At 41.4% G+C, this 23,081-nt stretch overlaps 1 protein-coding gene across 1 annotated transcript in view; it reads right to left on the bottom strand.

Moving 5' to 3' along the window:
• SLC66A2 (solute carrier family 66 member 2) overlaps positions 1-23,081 on the bottom strand; it is a gene marked incomplete in the record, with an annotated part of 114,261 nt that overhangs the window by 75,230 nt on the left and 15,950 nt on the right. Inside the window, 2 exon segments of the mRNA XM_034762479.1 lie at positions 11,972-12,025; positions 16,347-16,480. Of these exon segments, the coding sequence (XP_034618370.1) occupies positions 11,972-12,025; positions 16,347-16,480 (188 nt within the window).

Below are 23,081 nucleotides of genomic sequence, written 5' to 3'. Positions count from 1 at the left end.
TCCACCCTAGTCCTTTACATTCCTTGTGCATTTTAAATAATAAAGTTACTAGCTTCTAGTAGCATATCAAATATGGAATTTAACAAATAGCCATATATAATATTCATAACATATAAAAGGTGGCAAAATAAAGTGCACTGAGTATACTCTACAGTCAGGAATGCCTATAACAGGGGTTGGCAACCTTTCCGAAGTGGTGTGCTGAGTCTTCATTTATTCACTCTAATTTAAGGTTTCGCGCGCCAGTAATACATTTTAACGTTTTTAGAAGGTCTCTTTCTAAAAGTCTATAATAAATAACTAAACTATTGTTGTATGTAAAGTAAATAAGGTTTTTAAAATGTTTAAGAAGCTTCATTTAAATTAAATTAAAATGCAGAGCCCCCGGACCAGTGGCCAGGACCCGGGCAGTGAGTGCCACTGAAAATCAGCTTGTGTGCCGCCTTTGGCACGTGTGCCATAGGTTGCCTACCCCTGGCCTATGACATCCACTCCACGTGTGGACTTGGGCAAGTCACTTCAGCTCAAACTTTCTAAAGGTGCTCCACTTGGCAACCCTATGGTCTCATTTTAAAAGGTGCTACATAACAGCTCCAAGTAACAAAAGCTGCAGGTGCTTACCACCTCTGACAATCAGGCCCTCAGTTATCTCAAGTTGGGCACCGAAGACTAGTGGATACCTCTTGAAAAGTTGGTCCTTTGCCTCTGTGGGCCCAGTTCTGATCTGACATATAGCTTGACATCAATGGAAGTGAAAAATCAGGAGAGAGATTAAAATCAGACCCACTAATTTATAAAGCAGGGACAATGGTCCCAACAGAACATCCTGCCACTGATTCACATGACAGCCTTCCAGATAAGTCAATAACACAAAATGAAGGCAAACTACGGCTCTTACCTCCCTTGCAGGGGTAAGGATTAGTTAATGTTTCTACAGCACTCTTAAAAAAAAAAAAAATCTGGCTGCACACATTTTTATGATTGAGTTTGCTATCAATCCTAGCAGGTCAAATATTTTATTTCATTTATATTTATTACACACACACACACACACACACACACACACACACACACACGTAAAATAACATACTTTTCTATTTAAGACCTCAGCACCCAGCAAATTCCATTGCTCTTAACAGGTGATGCTGGGTGGCAAGGCATTTGAAAATCTGGCCAGGAATTTTTATTTTTTATATTATATATAAGCTAAGGTTCTTGTTCCCTTGTGTATGAATTTTATGATTGCATAGCACTATCTGATGCAGCATACACTTCAGCATATATATATATATATATACACACACACACACACATACACACACACACACACACACACTTGCTGAAGCGTATGCTGCGTCAGATAGTGCTATGCAATCATAAAATTCATACACACGGGAACAAGAACCTTAGCTTTGAATGGCTATTCCTGAATGTTGTAGGTTTGTTACAACTTTGAATGCTGCAAGAGTGTACATTTTCTGCAATGAAATGACCACTCATCCCCACCATATAAAAGATCATGGTTTTTCTGCTCCCTCTAGTCTGCTACACTCTTCACTATTTTGCATTAAGTGTATGGGGTTTTGGATGGGAGAGGCAGCAAGGCAGAGAATTACAGAAGTTAGACAACCAAACCTTTGTATTCCTCTAAACCTGCAGGCTGCATTCCTGTTGGTTAAACATTAAGGTATTTTAACAAGAAGCCAAATTTAAACTATGAACAGAGCTTCTAAGGAGTATAGGTGCATTCAAAGAGTGTGTGATTTGAACACACACTCCTCCAGCTGAAACAAATGTAATAGTGTTTTGCTGCACATACATTATTCTATTTTCTCTAGGATGTATGTTCATATAATGTGTGTGTGTGTGTGTGTGTGTGTGTGTGTGTGTGTGTGTGTGTGTGTGTGTTTTCTCTCCTCTCTCTCACACACACACACACACACACACACACACACCCCTACCTTCCCCTCTTTCATTTTTTCCTCTGAGGTTACAAATCTGAATAATTCATTTTATTCTTATCCAACTCTTTCCTCTGCCCACTGAACTACATTTTTAAGATCCAGAGAGAGAGAGAGAGAGAGACTTTTACCCACTGATTCTATATTTAGATTCATACCCCTGACAACAAGATCATGTCTTTAATATTTAAATCGTTTCCCCCATTCCATTTAAGGTACTCTATAGACTGACTTTGGAAACCCATGAGCACCCTCATGTGGTCAAATGTAGCCATAAGCAATAAAACTTTTCTTGCTTGGTTAAAAATGGACACATTCTGCATTAGCAAAGGCTTTATTCATTCAAAGTTTTCACCCCCAAAATCATAAAGATCACCATGTCCAAAGTATTAATACTACCAACCAGTCCCTTCAATAACGCCTTCCCGGTCTTTTATTCAGTTTCAATTCAATGAGACCTTATGGATATGAAAAGCATTGCAAGTGTTGCCAAAGTAAAAGTAAGCGTTATGGTATGATCATAGCTACATAGGTAAGATCCATCCAGGATAGGGCTACACACAGAGTTTGGGGTTTTATCTTGTGTGTCCATTTGGTATTACTATCCATTCCCAATCTGGTAGCAGGCTGCTATGTCATGTAATGCCACTTTTACGATCTCTCTTTTCTCCCACCATTGGACACAGTTGTTCCTCCATCTAATATAAGAATTTCCTGTATCTTGCAACCCCAACCTTTGCATGTTTTTCTCTTTTCAAGCTGTAAGCTTTTCAGAGCAGGGATTAGATCGTCTCCTGTATTTGTGCACAGCCTAAAACATCAGGGTGCTACCTATAAATAAATAAATACATACCAACTTTTCAAACTTTTTTTTTTTTTAAATAAAGAGAAACTTCTACTTCTACGCTGAGGGCATTCCACAGCAGTAGCAGGGTTGATGCAGAATGATGGGCAAGAGAGTTCACACAAATCTCCCTCCTCAACTAGGGTTTCATTGCAGTAGTTCTGGTTTAGTGCAAAACGCCACTAAATGGAAGGTCTCTAGCTGTAAAACTGCAAGGAAGAAATGCAAACAGTAAACTCCCAGTATATTTTAAAAATTGTACAAGCCATACAAGAGAGCATCTGTTTCCCCAGAGTTCCCTACCTTAGCTTTCAGTCACTGCACAACCCCTTTGTTTATCTCCCCTTCTTCTAGGGAGGTGAAGCGAATACATTATTTGATTGCCTACATATCAATGCTGGGTAATGAACATGAGGAATTGGAAATACTTATGTCTCAGAAAAATTACTATGAAGATGGCATTTACTGAATCCTGGAGCCTTGTCAGTGAATGTTAGTCACTGGCAGCATCCTCATTAGGAAGGACAAAGAGGACAACAGGGAAGAGGAGTTGGACTCTCTCTCAAAGATACCATTATTCGTTTTAGTGATAGGTAGTTGTGTTGACAGAACACACAGAGTTCTGTGAGGCATCTGATTTAGTACAGTAACAACACAACATTCTGATTTAAAAAAAATAATAAACTAACACTGAAGATACTTTACCATTGGAACACATTACCAGGGAAGCAGCAGATTCTCCATCACTTGACCCTTTTAAAATAAAAAATGGATGGGTTTCTGAAAGAGGATGATTATACTCTAGCTCATCTACAAGTTATTGAGCTCATTACAGGAATTAATAGGTCAAACCCTACAGCCTTGACACTAAGCAAGAAGCCAGACATGATGATGATAATGGTCTTTTCCAACCTTTTAGAAAGGGGGGTATTAAGCTTAAATGAACTCAACCGTACATAATTAGCATCTAGTGGGGAATTAACCCCCAAAAGTTCAGGCCATTCATTGGCTCAGCAGTCTCTTAGGGACATCACTGGAGTGGCATGCAGCAGGGCTCTTGGGGTAACCACTAAGGGGAAGAAGAACACACTACACTTAGTCACATCAACCATATACTAAAAACTGTTTCATTAGAATTCCTTTTAAAGTACCCACCGATTTTTATTTTACTTAACTCTAAGTACAGACTGGAACTAAACAAGCTGCTTTTTGGGATGGGAAAAAGCAGCAGGGCTCCAAACCCCATTTCTCAAATAGTGGCATATACGTAAAGCTGATGAGAAAAGGAGTTATTTTTCCTGTGAAGTATCTGTGTGAAAACAGGGGAGAAGGAGACTCATTTTCTTCAAAATTGTCTACATAAAATTGAGTTTTTGGTTAAAAAAAAAAAAATTGTAAAATGAAATATTTCTATTCTGAAGAGCTGCCACACAGTCTCGTGTTCTCATTTTTCCCCTGTAATCCCAGCATGGACTCTCTTCTTGGTGAGAGGAGGTGGTGCATCATGACAGTTGCACAGCCACAGTGAATTCTAGGAAATGAAATCTGGGTGGCAGCCCAGCCTATATAGAGGAACAGGGAAGGCATTTCAGAATCAAAATGTTTCAGTATTATGGTGGCCAGTTTTGCAACTGAAGATCTAAGTTATCAGCAGAAAGCTGAATTTTTTTTGCAAAGTGTCTTAGTTGAAAACCCAAAATTTTCCATTAAAAAAAGGTTCAGTGGAAAATTTTCAACCAGCCCTACATATATGCTGACAAACAAGAACCTTTAGCTGCCAGGCGACCCAACCCCAAGTGTGCAAAAATCATGAGTCATGATACAAGAATCATGAGATTGGCTTAAAAATCGTGAGATTTTGGGTGGATCATTTTTGTCTGTCTTCAGGGGTTTCTGAGCCTTCTGGGTGCACCTGGGTTGCATTTTCAAACTTTTTCCTCTGTAACCATGTAAACTATAAATTTACCTTTTTTAAAAATAATGAAAACAGATTATAGTGCTCTTCCAGGACTGCCTGACAGAACAGCTGTGGGTGAGGGGGAGCTCTTCATCAAATGAAGGTGACTTCATAGACATTGCAGACTCCAGAACAATGCTGAGCTGCTTACCCTTCGGGCCAAACTGGTGTCTCGGTTAGTTGCATGGGTGAGGGAAACCTTCTTATCAAACCCAACTCCACAAAGCCCACAACAAATATATTCCCACTCCCAGCATTGCCAGCTCTTGTGATTTCTTTGCAAGTCATGCAACTTTGGCCAGGGCTGGAGCCAGTATCACAATGACAGAAGAAACTCCAGCCCTCTCTCAAATTTCAGCCATGCCTGTGGGAACCCCTTGGCTGCCTTCCCCAATTATGCACCTCTTGGGAAGAGCAGCCAATCAGAGCTGCTACAGGAAGCAGACAGAGCTCTCTCTCCTCCCTTCAGGAGCAGAGGCTGGGGAAGAGGGAGGAGCAGACATCGTTCTCACAGGAAGGAGCAGAAATAGCCCAGCAGCTCAGAGCAACTCCACACCCTCCTCCTCATTCCCCTCCCCACTGTGAAAAATGGGTCAATCTGCGCTCTGCTCCTCCCCGCTTCCCTAACCCTGGGAAGGGAGAAGAGAGGACCCCGCTGATCCCCCTCCCCCCAGGAGTTGTAGAAAAAGCAGAGGCAGGGAGAGGAACAGGATGAGCAGATGTTGGGGCTGGAAAGGCAGCTGTGGGATTGGGGCACACAGAGTTAATTAGAGCCTTTGTGTTTGGGGAAGAGGCTGGAAGCTCAGCACCATCAACCAGCCAGCAACAGCTCCTGCAGTGAGGTCAAAATCACCTTACTCTATGAACTTGGGAGTGTCAGCAACACTACTTGTCACAGACACTGCGGATGAACAAGAGGCGTTCAAAAACAAAACCAAAAAAAAAACAAAAAGAAAAAAAGACCAAGAGATATGAGGAGATTTATTTAATTACGTGATTCTGGGGCCAAATCCATGATTTTGGGGGATCTAGTTCATGAGTTTTGAACGTTGGTGGCTGACAACACTCCCCTCCCCTCACGAAAGGAATGGCCTGGCAGCCACAGCTCCCGCCTTCCTGTGGCCCATTTAGAAGGGAGATGAGCTTCCCAGTCTTGATCTAAAACCCACTGAAGCCAATAGGAACCTTTCCCTCAACATCAATGGGCTCTGGATCAGGATCATAAACCTAGATCTGGGAGGCCAACTCTCCTCACCCTTATATTGCGTAAACCAGAGGTCTTCCCCCTATTCCCCACCTACCTTAAAAAAATAAAAATAATAAAATGGCTGCAGACTGAAAGATATTCTCTCTTGAGAAACAAGTAATGGACTTGTGAGGGTAAGCAGGGGCAGACTCAAGTATTGCAGTCTGAACTACCAAGCCAGGCTTCAAGGATCACAATCCATTATCATAACCAAGATTTTCTCTACTGTCCTTATCTAAAAGAAATCTGAAAGAGAAACACCTAAGTATATACACCCTAAATATAAGTATTAAGCACAAAAATGTAATTAACAGTTTTCTTCTCCTAACTTCTATAGTCCAAGATATGCTTGTATAAAGGCATGCCATCACTATACTGAATAATTCCTCTAGATTTCTAAAAGAGAGCTCACACGACAGACACACACAAAAAGACTTCCTGTTAAAGCAGCATTAGATCTATAGAATTAAAGAAGAATCTATACTAAAAAGTTCTTTGAAGTTTTTAAAAGAATTACATTTCTTAACAGAAATGGAATCTAAAAAACAGAGAAATGGACCCAAATCCATTTGGTTTACAAATATCAGGGAGGTGTGGGGTGGTCAAGGATTTTAATATCATTAGCTTTATGATGTCGTCATTTCTTTTACAACAAAAAAAGTTATTTTCTCTCTGGATGTGTAGCTGGAAAAATTATCTGTTTAGCTTTCAAGATTCTTAAGCAAATTCCACCTTTTTTTTCTTAAAAAAGTTAGTCTAACAGTCCTATTTGTAGTGATATTAATCAAATCTATTTAGAGTAACCTGAATAGCAAGGGGGGGGGGGGGGAAGAATCACATTAGATGACCCAGTTACAGCTGCTTTGTGGAAAGCAGATGATGATTTATCAGTGGTTCCCACTGCTTCATATGTGGCAACAGCCAAAGGTGACAAGGACTCTGCACAGGTGACCAAAGATCACCTCATTTTAATAAGGATATACTTCTACAAGCTCAAAATGCTGTCACTCCATTCTTCATCTTCCATTTCCTTTTCAGAGATATCACAAAAAGAATAAGACAGTAATAAACATGGGGGGGGGGGGAGAGAAGAGGCCCTTACACAGAACTACAACTTTAATACAACAGGACAAGCTGGAGGACATGCCAGTTATCAGACAGTAAATTGCGTAGGTTACACGATCCTGCACCACTGAATGCTACCACCTCAACCAAAGCAGATCTGGATCCCTTTGACTTCTAACCTTATATTAGGAAAATAACCCTAATAAAAGAAACCTAATGATACACGTACATGCTGTGGTAATGCATACAAATTTAAAAAAAAAAAATAAAACTCAGTCTAAAGGAGGACATTATAATTTTGGAGAAGTACAGAGTGGGCAGAAGGGATTTAGTTCCTAGGGTCAGTACTGGGTGGTAGCAGCCAAACCCAGCAAGAGCCACAATTTTTTATATAAACAAACACACACATAGCAGTGGTGCATAGAGATCTGTAATTGTCTCTTTTTCACTAAACTCCCCAGACAGACGAACAAAATAAAATGATGAATCCACATGATTGGCTGATGGAAAGTTTGGCTCTGCCCTGTCTTCAACTCTAATCAGTATGGTAAAGAATCAAACAGAGGAGCACACTGTGTATATATCTGCTTATCCATTGTATTATTTATATAGCACCCACATATGGTCTAGAACTCATATCCCAGAGCTAGACCCAAAACACTCCACAGAAAAGCAACTAGAGAGCTAATCAAATAAGGCTCAGGTGCCATGACACGATGTAGTTTACTAGCATCTGAGTTATGAGTTCTAGAGCTTGCTTATTCATTTCATTTACCACTAAGTTATTTGTCTTCTAACTGGAGGAAAGAAATGAACAGGACAGCGGCTGGAATGTGAGTTACCTCAGTTGTCATATTATACTCACAGCTGCATGTAGTGCAGCAGCAGTTCACACTTAGTACCCATGGGCCAACTAGCTAATCAATCCATCACTGGTTTTTCCATTTGTTTTTACACAAGAACCTCCTAAAATGAATTTGTTTACACAGACATATTCTAGTTTCGCATATACAACTTTTTTAAAACTACAGTTTTCCATATTATTGTACTGATGTACAATTAATCTACATTGTTTTTGGACACCTACTATATCATTAGGACTCTACTGTCCTCTGGACCAGAAGCAAGCAGACTTCAAGCAAGAACTCTCACACTGCTTACTAGCACAACAGATATCAAGACAACTTCATTTCAAGATTGAAAATAAAACTTTGTAAACAAGAAAGGAAACCCTTGTGATTTCTTTCAGCAGCGTCCTTCAAACTTGTTTAAATATTTACTTGAAAATTATAAAATCCAGCTAATCACATGCATATGCATTGGAAGTTACCCACTGCACTACTGAGACTACCACAGAGCTATAAAAATATCTTCAAAGATCTAATAACCTTGATCCAGTGTCTTGCATGTCCTGTCTCACCCAAAATCTCCAGATCTCATTTCAAAGGCTCAAAATGTAGGCAAGAACTTGCATCTCAATACAGGAGAGTACAAAACATCCACATTTATTTTAAAGCATTTCAGCAAGTGACAAACCAACTGGTTGAAGAAAAAGCCTTGGCTTTCTTAATGGGCAAGCAGTACCAAGGCAGTACTTTAATTTAGCTCTCACGCTAATCTTTAGATACACCAACAGGCCACTGTTTTGTTTTAAATAAAGTTTCTTCAGAACTGTTGCTATTTAGATCTTCCTTTTCCTGGAACAACTGGGAATCATTTTGTTTCTATATGAAAACAGGAAGCTACATACCATAGGGCAGATCCAAAGCTGGCGTAAATTGTCATAACTGTTGAAGTCAATAGAGCTATGACACCAACTGAGGATCTGCCCCTTAGTAGAACAGAATCAAGGCAGTCAGCTTTCAGAGTCAGGTATCAGATAAAAGCTTTTGCAGTTAATGTGTGTGTGGAGGAACAGTAGCATTAAGTAGTTTGCTGGAATACGGACAATAAATGTGTCTAAAGAGAAACACCAGTGGGCGTAGAAAGGGCTCAGTTTCTGAATCAAAGGTGGTGACAGAGGACAGCTTCAGTATCAGCATTTATCTATCAATTTCCCCACAGATCTATTGGTATAGCAGAGTGGGCAACATTTTCCACTTAAACACTCTAATCGTCCTTCAGGGCTAACTGAAGTTAAAATGAATACAATATACTGTACGCTTACCATGCTTTTGCAAAAGAGATGTAATGACTCCCAAAGCCTAGAAACACTGAAGAGTTTTTAGGGAACCGAACCTTGAAGTGAGAGGCAGGAACAGGGCCGGCTCCAGGCACCAGCGCAGCAAGCAGGTGCCTGGGGCGGCACGTCCAGCTCTTTGGCGGCAATTCAGCGGTGGGTCTCTCAGTCCCTCTCAGAGGGAAGGACCGGCCGCCGAATTGCCGCAGAAGAATGAAGCGACGGCGGTAAAGCTGCCGCCGAAGTGCCACCAACCGCGGCTTTTTTTTTTTTTTTTTTGCCGCTTGGGGCAGCAAAAACTCTGGAGCCGGCCCTGGGCAGAAAGCCCAGTTATAATAACTTTTTTGAAAAAAATGGTCTGCCAAATTCATTAAGAGAGGTAAAGGAATACATAATCCCCTGAGCCAAAAAACCAAACACCTCCTTACATAAATTTTTAGTGAGATTGCCATGGCTCTGGACAAACAAAGCACTGCTATATAGACATAAGCAGGACGTAATTCAATTAAACACATCCTGTGTAAACCAAAATATGACTAGTGTCATTATAGCCCAATAAAGTAGTGTTTCTCTCATGTAAACTTTCTGAGTCTAGTAGGATATTATATACATGTAATCACACACACACACACACACACACCCCTCTACTTCAGAACTATTTTAAACAGATTTACACTAATTAAAAATATCCAGGTTAAAGAAACAAACATACAAAGAATAGGTACCCAAAACACAATCATTAAACTTTTTGCATTCCTGAAAGCGTGTTTTACTGTTTCATCAAAATGCAGTATGACTACTTCTTTTGATCTGTCCTGTTTTCCTAAGCAAGTTGAAGTTCATTTCAGAAACTGCTCGTCACAGATATCAAGGGACCCAACTCTAAGTTTCAGCAGATTTTCATAGACACATTCAGGTCCCATTGTTTACTGAACACCAGGTGACTGATATTTAGAAACTTGTAATCTGTTAAAAGACAGAAGTAAAATGTAGCAACTAATAATCCTTTCTCTATTTTCTTATGGTTCCCTGGAGCACTCAGAATAAGCCATCCTTCAACAAGTTAACAGATTGTTGTTTATGATATCATAGCTAAAAACTGGAAAGCATTCGCGAATAAAGAAAACAAGAATGTAAACATGTTAAAAATAGGGTAAGATTCACGTTTACATTCTATAGGTAAGTCCATTTTGACATAAGCCAGTGAGAATGACTGCAAACTAATGATAAGAGACAAAACAGCAAAACAAATATTATTTCATGCAAAGCCCAGAAAAATGTTTTATGAAAGAGGTACAATAGGAAAAGGTGCTTTGCAAATTACTGGCATTAAACCAACATGCACTTTTGAAATGTTATGAATTTTTTTTTTTCCAATCGGAAAATCCAGAAGAGGACAATTGCATTTCTTAACTACATGCTCCATTAAAGATCATCCGATACACAGGACTGATCCGGTGGTCTAAAGAAAGTGCTCTGCATTGCACCACCATACAGAAATGTTTCTGTCTGTCAGGGTTTGTCTCCATACAAGCTGAACACCAATTTGATTACATTTACAAACAGATTCAGTAATACTGATTCAAAACCCAATGTAGGTACTCTTATTCTGGAAGAAGAGGGCCCTATGTTGGATTTCCTTTAAACTGATTTCTTACCAACTTAACCAAAATTGAAATAGGGTCCTCTGGTTCCAAAATAAGAGTGTCTACATGGGAGGATCGCACCAAACTAAATAGATTTAATAAACAACTTATGTTAAATTGGTGCAACTTCTATGTTTAGAGATATCTGAGACCTAGTATAAAGTGGTATCTAAACTCCTTAAACTAAGGTAACCTGGCTAAGACACCGTCATAGTCTCTGGATCTTCAGGCTTCTAAGAACTGGAAATGACACAAAGGCAGGGTGCACCTCATATTTCTCAATCTCTCTGGCTAGCTAAAGAACATTCAAAATCGTAGCATCTATTCCAAAAACACCAGTCCAGATGGTGACCGGGGAGGGGGGGGGGGGCTTAAAAGTGTGTGGGGCTATAAATCCCTCCTCCCTCCCAATAGCAATACAGAGGATGCCCTGTTGAAAATGAGGGCTGTGAGAGGAAAGCTTCATAAATAAGTTTTGTTGTAAGCCATTTTCATTTTGCTGAACTTGAGATGTTATAGGGAAATCCTTATTTGCTGTGTTGCAAAATGAGCATCTAACATTTCTCCTGGCTGAAAGCTGCTCCCATACTTTTTATAGCTTGCTTCACACAGACTCGCCTTTCTGGGGGAAATGTGTGGAAAACAGAAAGAAGAAAAGTTCCTATTTCGGTGATGTGAGGAGAAGAGCCCCATCCATGTAGGTCATGCTGGTTAATAATTTCTATTATATAAATATTGTTTTGTTTCTCTAATGGGGCAGGAAAAAGAGCAAAATACAATTGAGAAGAATGATGGGATGAATTGGCAATTCATTTACCTCCAGAAAAAAAAATGGTTTCTGGAACAGAACTGAAAGCATCTTTTCCTCTATGAAAGTTAAAACTGCGAAACAGTTAGACGTTAGTACCTGAAGAAAAGATAGCATAAACATTCTCTGTAGAAATGACCATCATGCAATCATTTCTAAAATGACCAAAAAGCAAAAAAACAAAACACACAAAACAAAAAGTAGCGAAGCGTGAATTATGTTTCAGATGGCAACCTCATGCAGCATGGGTTTGTACAGTACATACCCAGATAGGATCTCTTGGGAGGTGCTTTGATTTCTTCATCTTTACTATCTGCAGCTACATAAGAAAAATAAATTGAGAAGAGAGGACGAAAAGACAAAACAGACTAATTTGAGTCAATACAGTAGATGGGTCTTTTAGTTTGTTTTATATTAAGCTTAGTTAGTACATCTTGCTGATAAAAAAACATGCAAAAAGTTTTAGTTTCCATGCTGTCTATAGGGTTTTCCTCAAGATTTTAGGGAAGCATAAAGGGGAAGGAAATCACAGAAAGGCCTCAGTGTGAGAAATAACAGCAATTTAAAATAAAATAATAAAGGGAGGAGAGAATAGAGACAGTGTAACATGTAACTCTCTTCAAAGCAATGTACAAATATTTATAAACTTTTCAGTGAAAGAGAAAGCTTAAATTGCTTATTTTTATATCTGTGCCTGAGTTAAATGTGAGGATGGAGGAGACTTTCAGGAAAGAATTATGTAGGAGCAAATAAATAAAACAAAACATGATAGGGCTGCCTCACCTTCTGGCGGAAACCCTTTTCTACAACACTTCCAACGGGTTTAACTATTTAGCCACGCGCGTTGACAGAGACCAAATCACCATTTCAAGTGTTCCATATGCTGAACCATTTAATTTGATCCTAACCTTCCTCTGTAAGCCTGAATTCCATTTTTAAGCCACATACTACCCAAGACAGTGCTCTCTTAATAAAGCTCTTCGAGGGAGCACAGTGTTATAGTAAGGGACAAGTTGTAAACAGATGTTAAGATAGCATCAGTTTGAGGGTCCAAAATTAAATGACAGTAAGAAATAAACTGAAATAATAATTGAGCCCCCATGCTACTTGGCTTCTAAGCACTACAGGAATACAAATAACTACACAGCAAGGGTGGCTTTAGGGTTAGGCAAAATAGATTTAAGGCATCACACCAACAGAATAGACCATCCCCATGACAAACTCCCCACTGGTTGTAAGCAAAGTTAGAATATTTAGGGTGCCTGGCAGTTACCCACACACCAGGGCAAAGGTTCTTGGGGCATAATCAAGATTTGTGGTGGGTAGTTGTTTTCGGCTGTGTAACACACATGCCTACAAAGGGAGGTAATCTCCTCTTGGTTAATACCTGTAAATAAAAGGATAATAAAATGTATGCATGAGAACAAATCTTTCCTAGTCGCTCCGGGAGGGGAGAGGGGGGCGAAATCATTTCCTGATGGGTTTTTTTTTTTTTTTTTAAAACAAAGTGGAGAAAAGAAGTCTCCCTAATACCCAGCCAGGACGGAGACTCTCCAAGGAGACAGTCAAGCCAGTCCAAGGGGAGTGAACTTTTCAAGTTGCAACAGATTTCCACATAAATGGAAGTGCAAGAACTGTACACTATTCACATTAAATGGCTTTGTGGATACAGTTAACTAAACACTAAAATGTATTTCAAGCCAGAGGACCTAGAACAACTTGCCTGAGCTCACAAAAGCTGTCCTCTGGATTAGGAGAGAGACCTTGTTATTGCTTTGGAAGCTAAGAAAAAGATTGGCTTCCCCCTGAACTAGTTATTTAACAGGGAGTTATTTGGATGAATAGAAAAAAACATGCTACTCCTGGATAACTCAAGACTCATTGGTCAAATGTGCACCAGGATTATTAGAACGGAATATAAGGCATCCGCTGAAGTGAAGACATAAATCTGAATTATGTTGTAGAGGTATTAGGAAAGAGGATGGAAGAAGGAATGGGTAGAAAGATTTAAATACAAAAAACATAGTGATATTGATCTTATTATGATGATACTGCAATTCACAACCTAGCCCCTTCCATCCAGGAATCTCAAAAGCATCAAACTGAAATTTAGCTTCCCACCATCTGCATGAGATATGGCGAAAACTTGGTACAGAGAAAACTCAGGATCAGATGGGAAAACCATGGGAGAGTCAGGTTTAGGAACGCAGGTCATCGGATTCCCAGTTCCTGTGCTTCACCCACAAGGCCATCCTTCCTCTCTTGAAGGAAATATGTATGCCCAAAATGGTAAATAGCACAAAGATTAACTTCAAGCCAGTACATTACATCTGACAGTGAATCACAAAATCCTCAGCATTAATACTTTTCAACTTGTAGATCTTTCTTATAGGATATCATCACTGGTCTAACCTTTCCATCACTTAGAAGTTAATCACATAAGCCAGGAGAGACATTTAGTTGCACTGTGCAGTTCTAATAACAAAAGTTTGCAGAGAGTACAGTGAGCCACCTGCTGCAAAGAAAAGAGCGAAAGCCCAAAACAACAGGCAAAATTGTTCTTTTTGGTGGATTAAATGTATGGAAAACTGGCTCCTGGGAAATGATATGGCATGACACACTGAGTACGCTCTGCAAGTTACCTTACAGGCTGGTGAAGAACCCAATTCTTTCACTAGGTGACTGAATGCCAGGTCATTCAATCAAAAGAGATTGTGGCTGAAGTTGAATTGGACATGCATCCCCCCTGACATGTATTGAGGAAGCCTGCTAGAGAAGGAGGGAGGGGAAAGAGGGCAATCTAGTTTGAAGACTTACCCCCTTAGCCCCACAAAGGGCAATCTGAAGAGGAAGCCCTCTGCTCCCAACCAACAGGTATCTATAGGCAAAGAGCTGGCTGTTCCCCTCCCAATACGTCCAGTTTTTAAATCTCTGCTAAATGAGGCCAAATCTAAAGTCATTCGTTTTCCCAGCCTGTGATAACTCTTGCAGACAACGCAGCCCCAGACTGTAGGAGGAGAAAAAGGGATGGGTCAGAGTATTGAGCGTTGCAGATGAGCAAACGTTTTCCATGACGTCACTTTACCTGGGCAGATTCACAGCACACTCCACAGAAACCATTGAGTGGGAATACGTTTGCAGAGCAGGCCTATCTTTCTATTAAAGAAATAAACCTGCTGCAGAGCCAGCACCCATAGCCCTCTAGGGCTCCCTCTGCCTGGAAAGGCTGCCGCTATTTGTAGCTGGATCAAGCCCTCAGTTTTTAGGGTAAGAGAAGGAAGAAAACAGATCGAGAGAGCAAATTATATGTCCATATTGGCAAGACAACTGAAAAGAAGCCAACAGTTTTATAGCCCAGCAGCAGCAGGAACAGGAGAAACATAAAATGGGGCATGTACACATCAAACAAAACCAGAGGTTGGCATTTGTTACATTTCCAAACTGTAAGAGAGTTGCCATAAAGTAAATCATTTTGTAAAAAAGACTTCGAGTTTGTCTACATGGTGGGGTGTTGCACTCTATGGGGGATGTTATTTCTGAAGCGCACCATCATGCTGCACATTAATTGGTCCTCTAAGACCTGGATGGTGCGCACTGAAGGCTCACGAATACGCTTTAATGTAGTACCATTTCAAACAATATTATATTAAAGTGCACCAGCAGGGTCTACACAGACTAATTCACGCACAGCATGTTCGTGCACTTTACCCCTATAAAGCACATTACCCAACTGTGTGGGCAAGCCCTTAGATCAATGATACTGAGGCTCAGGACTGGCCTTTTAATGGGCCTCTTGTAGCTCTTTGAAGCACATGATATTAAAACACTGATTTAATTATTAACCAATTTAAGTTATCAATCAGGATGCTTTTACTAGGTTATTAACCAACTGTACAATACTTGGTCAGTCACTTTACTATAAGAATAATTAATAATAATAAATAATATTGAGAGTAAATGAAACAATGAATTCACACTACTATGGCTCTTTTGGGTAATGTTGATCGCTGATTTGGCTCCTGAACCACTGAGGTCTGAGTATCACTGCCTTAGATTAACAACAAATGATATTCTGGCCCAGATTGAAAATTTCCACACACAAAAAAAGTACTGCAAGACCATAGGAAGTGCTGTACAATATGTACATTTCGATAAACCTGTAATAGTGACACACCATCACTCCCTATTTTGCCAACAAGTGTGGTGACAAGAAATAAAATATTTTATGTGCAAGCAAGACACAGCATTGACAATAGCAAGGTATGGCTTCTGACACTGGTCAGTGATAAATGCTTCTGTAATACACAGACTTGGCAGAAAAGTACAGTGAAAACTCTTGTTCTCATTCAGGCCTAGATCTTAGCATCATCAAGACTGGCAGAGTAGCATGACTTCCACTACTTCCTAGGGTTTGACATAAAATATTAAAGAGAACTCTTATTTTCTAGACTAAACTCATAAAATACTCATATGGAAGGAAATCATTTTAAACAGGCCATTCAGGAAGTGCTGGGTTGGATTTTCAAGAGACAACGGTTTGCAACACGTACAAAAAATTTTCACTCAACCCAATGACAATACAAGACATTTTTAAAAATTTGCAGACGACGATTTCACTCTGCAAGATTACTGTTACCAACCTGAAAAGGAGCGACGTTTTATGTTCAGTTCATTTGACACACGTACTTCAGTGCATAGTTTCAGCATCAGTAACATAGTAATGATCATGATAATGCTTTGCCACAGAAGAGGGGACTCAAAATGCCTTCCAAACCTAAAAAAGTAAGAGAAAAATATATAAACATCTCAAGATGATGATCTTTATACCCAATTACCTTCAATCCTATTTAGGTGTTTGACGATTGTATCCTTAACAATGATCGTAACTGACAAATTTGCAAAGCTGCAGAGAAGAATTACACTAACAGAGATCTAGCTGCATGTAACCCAATCATATTCCACTTGAACTTGTAGCCATAGGCACCGACACCGTGGATGCTCTGGGGCTCGATAACCTGTGGGGAAAAAAAATAGTGGGTACTCAGCACCCACCAGCCACAGCCGTTGGGCAGCAGCGTTGCCAATCAGCTGTCTGGTGACACCCCAACGAGCTAATTGGGGGTGCCGCCAAACAGCTGTTTGCCAGCTGGGGGAGAGTTTTAGGGGAGGTTGGAGAGTGGCGGGCAGGGAGCGGAGCACCCCTGGGAAAAACTGTAAGTCGGTGGATCTAAAAGCATGAGTTTCTGTTGCCTGAGCTAAAGGACCAGGCCCATTAGCTTGAATGAAGAGGCAGACTTGCAAACCTGGTCTAGCAACTAGAAGGGGATAAAGAGCTACATTGCATTAGCATGAGACACACACATTTCTTTCCTCTATTAAGTGAGTATGCTATTAAGTTAAGAACTCCTGCTCTATATACTAAGTTCCCTAAATATAATTTTAAAATACATTAAATCATAAGCCCATACCATCCCATTTCCCAAAAAACACAACTACCAACCTATGATGTCTAACAGTGCCCCCAACAAACCTACAAACACCCGCTCTTACTGCACTCCCACCACTCCAGAAGTCTGGAAGAAGAGAGGGACATCACTTTTGGGACATATTGCAATCTGATTTGGACTAAATTTGGACCAAGCTTAGGGAAATGAACTCCAAAGTTGCAGGAAACAGCTATTTGATTGTTCAGAGATGTGGAAACCGAACGGAAAATGTTTTCTCCCGTCCCTCCCCCTCCCCCCAGTTTAATTTATGTTTGCTTACTGATGCTGTCTGGTGGGAATTACTGAGCTCTCCTACACGTATTGCAGGAAGAGGAACTTGGATAGCCGCCAATCCTTAATGAAGGGTCCATCTTCCATGATTGCATTAGATTCTATCAGAAAACAAGACTCTTCAGTGAGGATTGGCTGCTATCCAAGTTCCTCTTCCTGCATTATACGTAGGAGAGCTCAGTATAATACCCCAACAGACATCACCAGTAAGCAAAAAGTAGGGGTTTTATTCTTTTGTTTATTTTTTGAGAGAAGAGAAGGAAGAGAGGAAAAGCCTTTCCCATAGACCTGGTGCAAAATATATTAGATTTATTGTAGAAAGGCTCCGGGCACATGATTGTGACTTCTCTCTCCACTCAAACAATCTTGCTAGGGTGTATTCCTCAGAGATTCTTATTGCTTCAAGAAAGCGATTTGGGGAACTAAACAGTGTGCTTTCACTCACTCTTTAATTCTGGGCCACATTTCCCATCTGCCACTCCAAATACACCCATAAAATAGTCACCCAGGCCACTGCTTCATCACCCCACAAACATTGTGCTGCCACTGGCTAAGAAGACAGGAGACCACACTTACAGGAGTAGGGTGATGATTTGTTTAATTAATGTTTTACAAAGCTCTGGCAAACGTTAAGTATAGTATACTATAATGAGCCATTACTTTGTATGAGAGTACGATGCAAGGTCTCCCATAAGAGTCTGGATATAATTCTTTAACTTGGGTTTCTTTCAAGACAGAGCTCTGAACTAGTCAACAAGACACTGGGACAGTACCAAGCGTATTTGCCATTAAGCCCTTGCATTGTATGAATGCTGAAGGAGTTCTTTACTTCCACTATGGTCTTTAGGGAGATTCAAGTTGTTGTTGTTGTTATGGGTCAAATCAGCCCCCATGCGGGTTATGCCCAGTAATGGGGAGAAACTGAAGAGTCCTTGATTCTGGACTTGCTGGAACTTTTCCATTTGTAGGTGGCCAGGTTTATCCCCAATGGAACAGACCATCCCCAGGGAACTGGTCGGGGGGGGGGGGAAGGAGGCAAGAGAGGGGGCGCTAGCTGCCTAGTGCCACAGAGCTGGGGCCATCCATTATGAAACCATGAGCCTTCACAATGTCTCCCGGGACACCAGTGGCTTATGGCTCTTGCGTACACGGCTGCAACAAGGCCTCCTCTTCAACTAATGCCCTGGGGAGGAGGAAGGGTGACACTGCAGCAGGTCATACCATGGTAAGATCAGCACTAACAAATTCGGAGAATTGATGAAGCGGGCGGGAGATGATGCAGCCGAGTGTACAAACTCCCCTCTGATCTGCAGAGAACCCAAGTCAGGTTTCCATTGAGTCAGGAAGAAAGAGGATGGAATGGAGCGAAGTAGAGTTGCCATTACTCCCCATTCTGTGCCCCTGCTTCTTGCCAGGACAAACTCAGCAAATGCTGCTGAATCTGCAGTTTCAGGGGACCCTGATGCATAGAGTCCACCAGGGACAGTTTGCATTGCATTGACCATGAGCCAGAGCTCCATGGGTGTAGCGAGAGGAGCATCACACACAGCTCTGTGGCAAAAGCCTGATTCCCAAGGGTCCTCAAGTTATTTATCCCACTAACACGGCCATGATACATAGATGAAGTGGGGAGCCTGTGTCGTAAGAGAATGTCTCTGTTGGGGGTGGAGCTAGAGGCTAGCAGATAAACACACAAGTTCTGGACACATTACTGAGCCAGTGCCATGCTGGCATGACAGAGGAGCTTGTCTGAGATCTGCTGTGCAACACTCTCCTGGCAACTGAGGAGCCTATATTAATTGTTTTGCTGGAGGCTTCAAAACTGAGGAACTAACCCAGTCCACTGCTTTCATCCATCCGTCATTCAGAAAAAGAGAGAAGAAAATCTGTCCCACTGTTAGCAACTGTTACCAAAAGTCCTCTACCGTAGGTGTATGAAATACTGTACTTATCCCCATTACAAGTCCATTTTTATAAGAGCTAATTTAGGGCTACACTGGCATCACTGGTGCTGAAGTTCTATTTATTCACAGAATAGGGACAGCTTGGACATTACTATTAGTTTCCCCTTACTGACACACTAATGTTCTTCCAGCCTGATCCAAAGGGAGCCCATAGAATTTCTACTGGCTTATTCACTCCTTGGTACATTTGCTCAGAGTGCTGCCAACAATATCATCAACTGTTATACAGATATCTGCCTACTACAAACAGAAACAAGCTAATTGCCTCAGGCTACCAGCTGTCAGCTATAAAACAATTTACAATCACCATAAACTAGTGGCTCATTAGAACTAGTAATCAGAACAGAGATGGAAAGCTGTATTATCAACCCTCTGAGTCATCTATCACTTTAGATCTAAGATTATTAAAAAAAAAAAAAAAAAAAAAACCACACACAATACACAAAAGAGAGTTCACCTGAGACTGAACATATATGGCAAGGTTTCCATAGTCACTTCAAACAATGTGTGAGAATTTAACAAACTCCAGCATACACAGGACAAAAGTTGCACTACATAAACTTTCGTTCTGACTAGTCAAAGCACTTCAAGGGAAATTCTTCTTCTAGATACTGTGATCTATTCTAAACAACTTGAAAGGAAATAGCTCCTATTTTGGTCAATATGATGGACATTAACATGGAGAAAGAAGGATGTACCCTCCAGTTTGTATTTGAAATTATGGTTCAGGAGCCAGTCTGACAAAAGCATCACATCAGGACATGGGGGATCCAAATTTAAGATTCTCTTACCTCTCCATTCCCAAATGGGCTGGGGAGGTGATAGGGACTGGAAGAAGGAAAGAGCCTTGTGTTGCTGTGCAGTGAGTATTCTGGATGTTTCAGAAGCAGCATTCGACCCTTCCCTCCCCACCTGCCAAAGGCGGTGAATATTTTTGCCAAAGCAGGGCTTGAGGGTGGGAACAGTAAAGAAGCTGTTCATAAAAGTAGGAGGGATCCTTAGGGTACTAACTGGGGCTCAGGGAAAGAGGACTATAGGATTGAAGCCTTTTTTTATTTGTTGTTCTTTCTTTCCGAGTTTCTAGCTGGTAATTATCATATAGCTAAACAACTGTGACATTTGCAGTATTTGGGATGTCCAATGTCAGACCTCAAAGCAGTTTCCCTTCTATTTATAATATTTTAAACTATCACTGTAAAGAGTTCTGGTTTTTTGAACATATACAACTTTCTTTAAATACCAGTAATATTTTTGTTTTAAAAAAAATCTTAACTGTTAGTGTTCATAAAACTGAAAAGCTGAATAACTGGGCTAGAGCCAGACAAACTGACAAGTCACCATGAGTTTGTCTGAATAACTCTACCAACGCACCTCAATCTTCTTGCAGCAATCCTGTTACTCCAGTCCTGGGCCTACCCTGACAGAAACCACAGATTGTGTGGAGACAGCCAAACTGTCTATCACTTTTGTGATCTAAAAAGCAATGAGTTGGCCGAGCCTAACTTCAACTTCACTAGCAGCCAAGTTGGGTTTGAATATGAAAGCTTAACACACTAACCTACTACAGCATTTAAAGCCCAGGTCAAGGTCCTCTGAGGTTTCTTAAAAGATTCTAAAGCAGGGTAGAAGCTGTGTTACAGGTTGACACTGTGTAACCCAAACTATCAGGCTCCTGGGCGACAGCATGATGCAACAGCACAACAGTAGTCAGCAGGAAGTGTAAAAGAGAAAATAAACTAGTTTCAGAATATGATCTGCCTGCTAAGAACTGCTTCTCAATATGTGAGCCTCCAGGATTTTGTGTAGTACAGAACATATATTTAAAAATAATACATTAAAACCTACATTTATATTTTATTCTTCCTGTACAAAATAAAGTTTGCTGAAAAATGCTAGTGATCAAAGAAAGGAAGTCATGTGCGCATTTCTGCTTCAGTGACTGAATTTACTGAGGGAAAGTTGCTATATGCACTGCACTCTCCGATCATGGCATTCTCTCTACTAGGGGGCTCCTTTGCTGGTCAGAAGTGACCAGAGGTGAAAGTAAGCCGGTACAGTACGGCGTGCTGGCAAGAGCCGGTACACTGCTGACCATACCCTCAGGGGGCAGCTTCCCCAGGCTGGCGATTTAAAGGGCTTAGGGCTCCCAGCAGCAGCCGGAGCCCCGGGCCCTTTAAATTGCCGCAGAGCCCTGCTGCTGGAGCCCCAAGGTAGCGGGGGGGCGGGGGAGGGCCTGGGAGCCCAAGGACTCCGGCGGTGATTTAAATCGCCACCAAAGCCCCACTGCTGGAGTTCCGGGATAGTGGCCAGGAGTCCTGGGCCCTTTAAATCGCCACCCGAGCCCTGGGGTTCCCAGACGCCACCACTACCCTGGGGCTCCGGCAGGGGGGCTCTGACAGAGATTTAAAGGGCCCGGGGCTCCACTGTGGTAGCGATGGCCAAGAGCCCTAGGCCCTTTAAATCACCGTCGGAGCCCTGGGGCTCCGGCCACAGGGCTCTGGCGATGATTTAAAGGGCCCAGGGATTTAAAGGCCCCACCTCCTCCAGTTGAGGCCCCACTCCCCTGCTCAGGACTCCAGTGTACCGGTAAGTCCTTTAAGTTACTACCAGGGTGAAAGTATCTTCTCACATTCACTTTATAGTAGTGACCAGCAATTCTTTTTAATCGGTAAAGGCAAAATAAAGTCTAAGAAACAGAAGTTTCTCCCATCCCACAAACAGTCCTGCCAGTAGATGCCCCTAGATCACTCACTATCAGAGCCGAGGACTAGCCAGTGTGAAGAAAGATCAGATGTAACTGCAGCTGCCTACCTTTCCCCTTCATACTGTACGGGCTAGACTGTACATTCTTTGGGGGCAGAGACCATCTTTTTTCAATCTGTGTTTGTACAGTACCTAGCACTAGCAGGATGCTGGTCAATCACTGGGACTGCAGTGAACCCAAGATTTCGTTAGAGATTCGTTTGGGCCAGGGCTTGTTATTCTGATTAAAATAAATGAGGTCAAGTGGAATCACTTGCTCAAAAAGTAATATGAAAGCTGAGGTCTGCACTGAACTTTTTCAAAATTGTTTCAGATATTAAAAACTGGAAGGGTCCCTTAAATCAGTCTCAGCAGTTTTAATTAAGGTGAACATATTGCTGGATAACTCCTCCAGGGCTTGAAGCTTTTTGGCGCTGCTGGATGGCTTCAAGACAGTGACCCACTAAAACTATAGCCAAGAACTTTTAGGGGGAAAAAAAATGTGGGTACAACTTGTGATTCCCAATATTGTCTCTTTTTCCCCCTTTACTACCCTTTGTGCCTGTATCCACCTCTTGTCATATATGTAGACTGTAAGCTCCTTGGGGCAGAAACCATCTTTTTGATCTGGGTTTGTAGAGTGCAGTCCTGGACTAGGACTAGAGCTCCTACATATTATAATAATATAGGGTTACCATATTTAACAAATAAAAAAAAGAGGACCCTCCACGGGGCCCTGGCCCCGCCCATTTCCCACCCTCAGCCCCGCCCCAACTCTGCCCCTTCCCCACCCCAACCCCGCCCTAGCTCCGCCCCCTCCCAGCCACACGAAAAGGGCTGCCCGAGCGCTACCGGCTTCACGGTTTGCCGGGCAGCCCCCAGACCCTGCACC

This window comes from Trachemys scripta, chromosome 2 (genome assembly GCF_013100865.1).
Source record: "Trachemys scripta elegans isolate TJP31775 chromosome 2, CAS_Tse_1.0, whole genome shotgun sequence".
Classification (NCBI taxonomy): domain Eukaryota; kingdom Metazoa; phylum Chordata; order Testudines; family Emydidae; genus Trachemys; species Trachemys scripta.
Note: the sequence above shows the minus strand (reverse complement) of the source record. Positions and strands in the feature narration are given on the sequence as shown.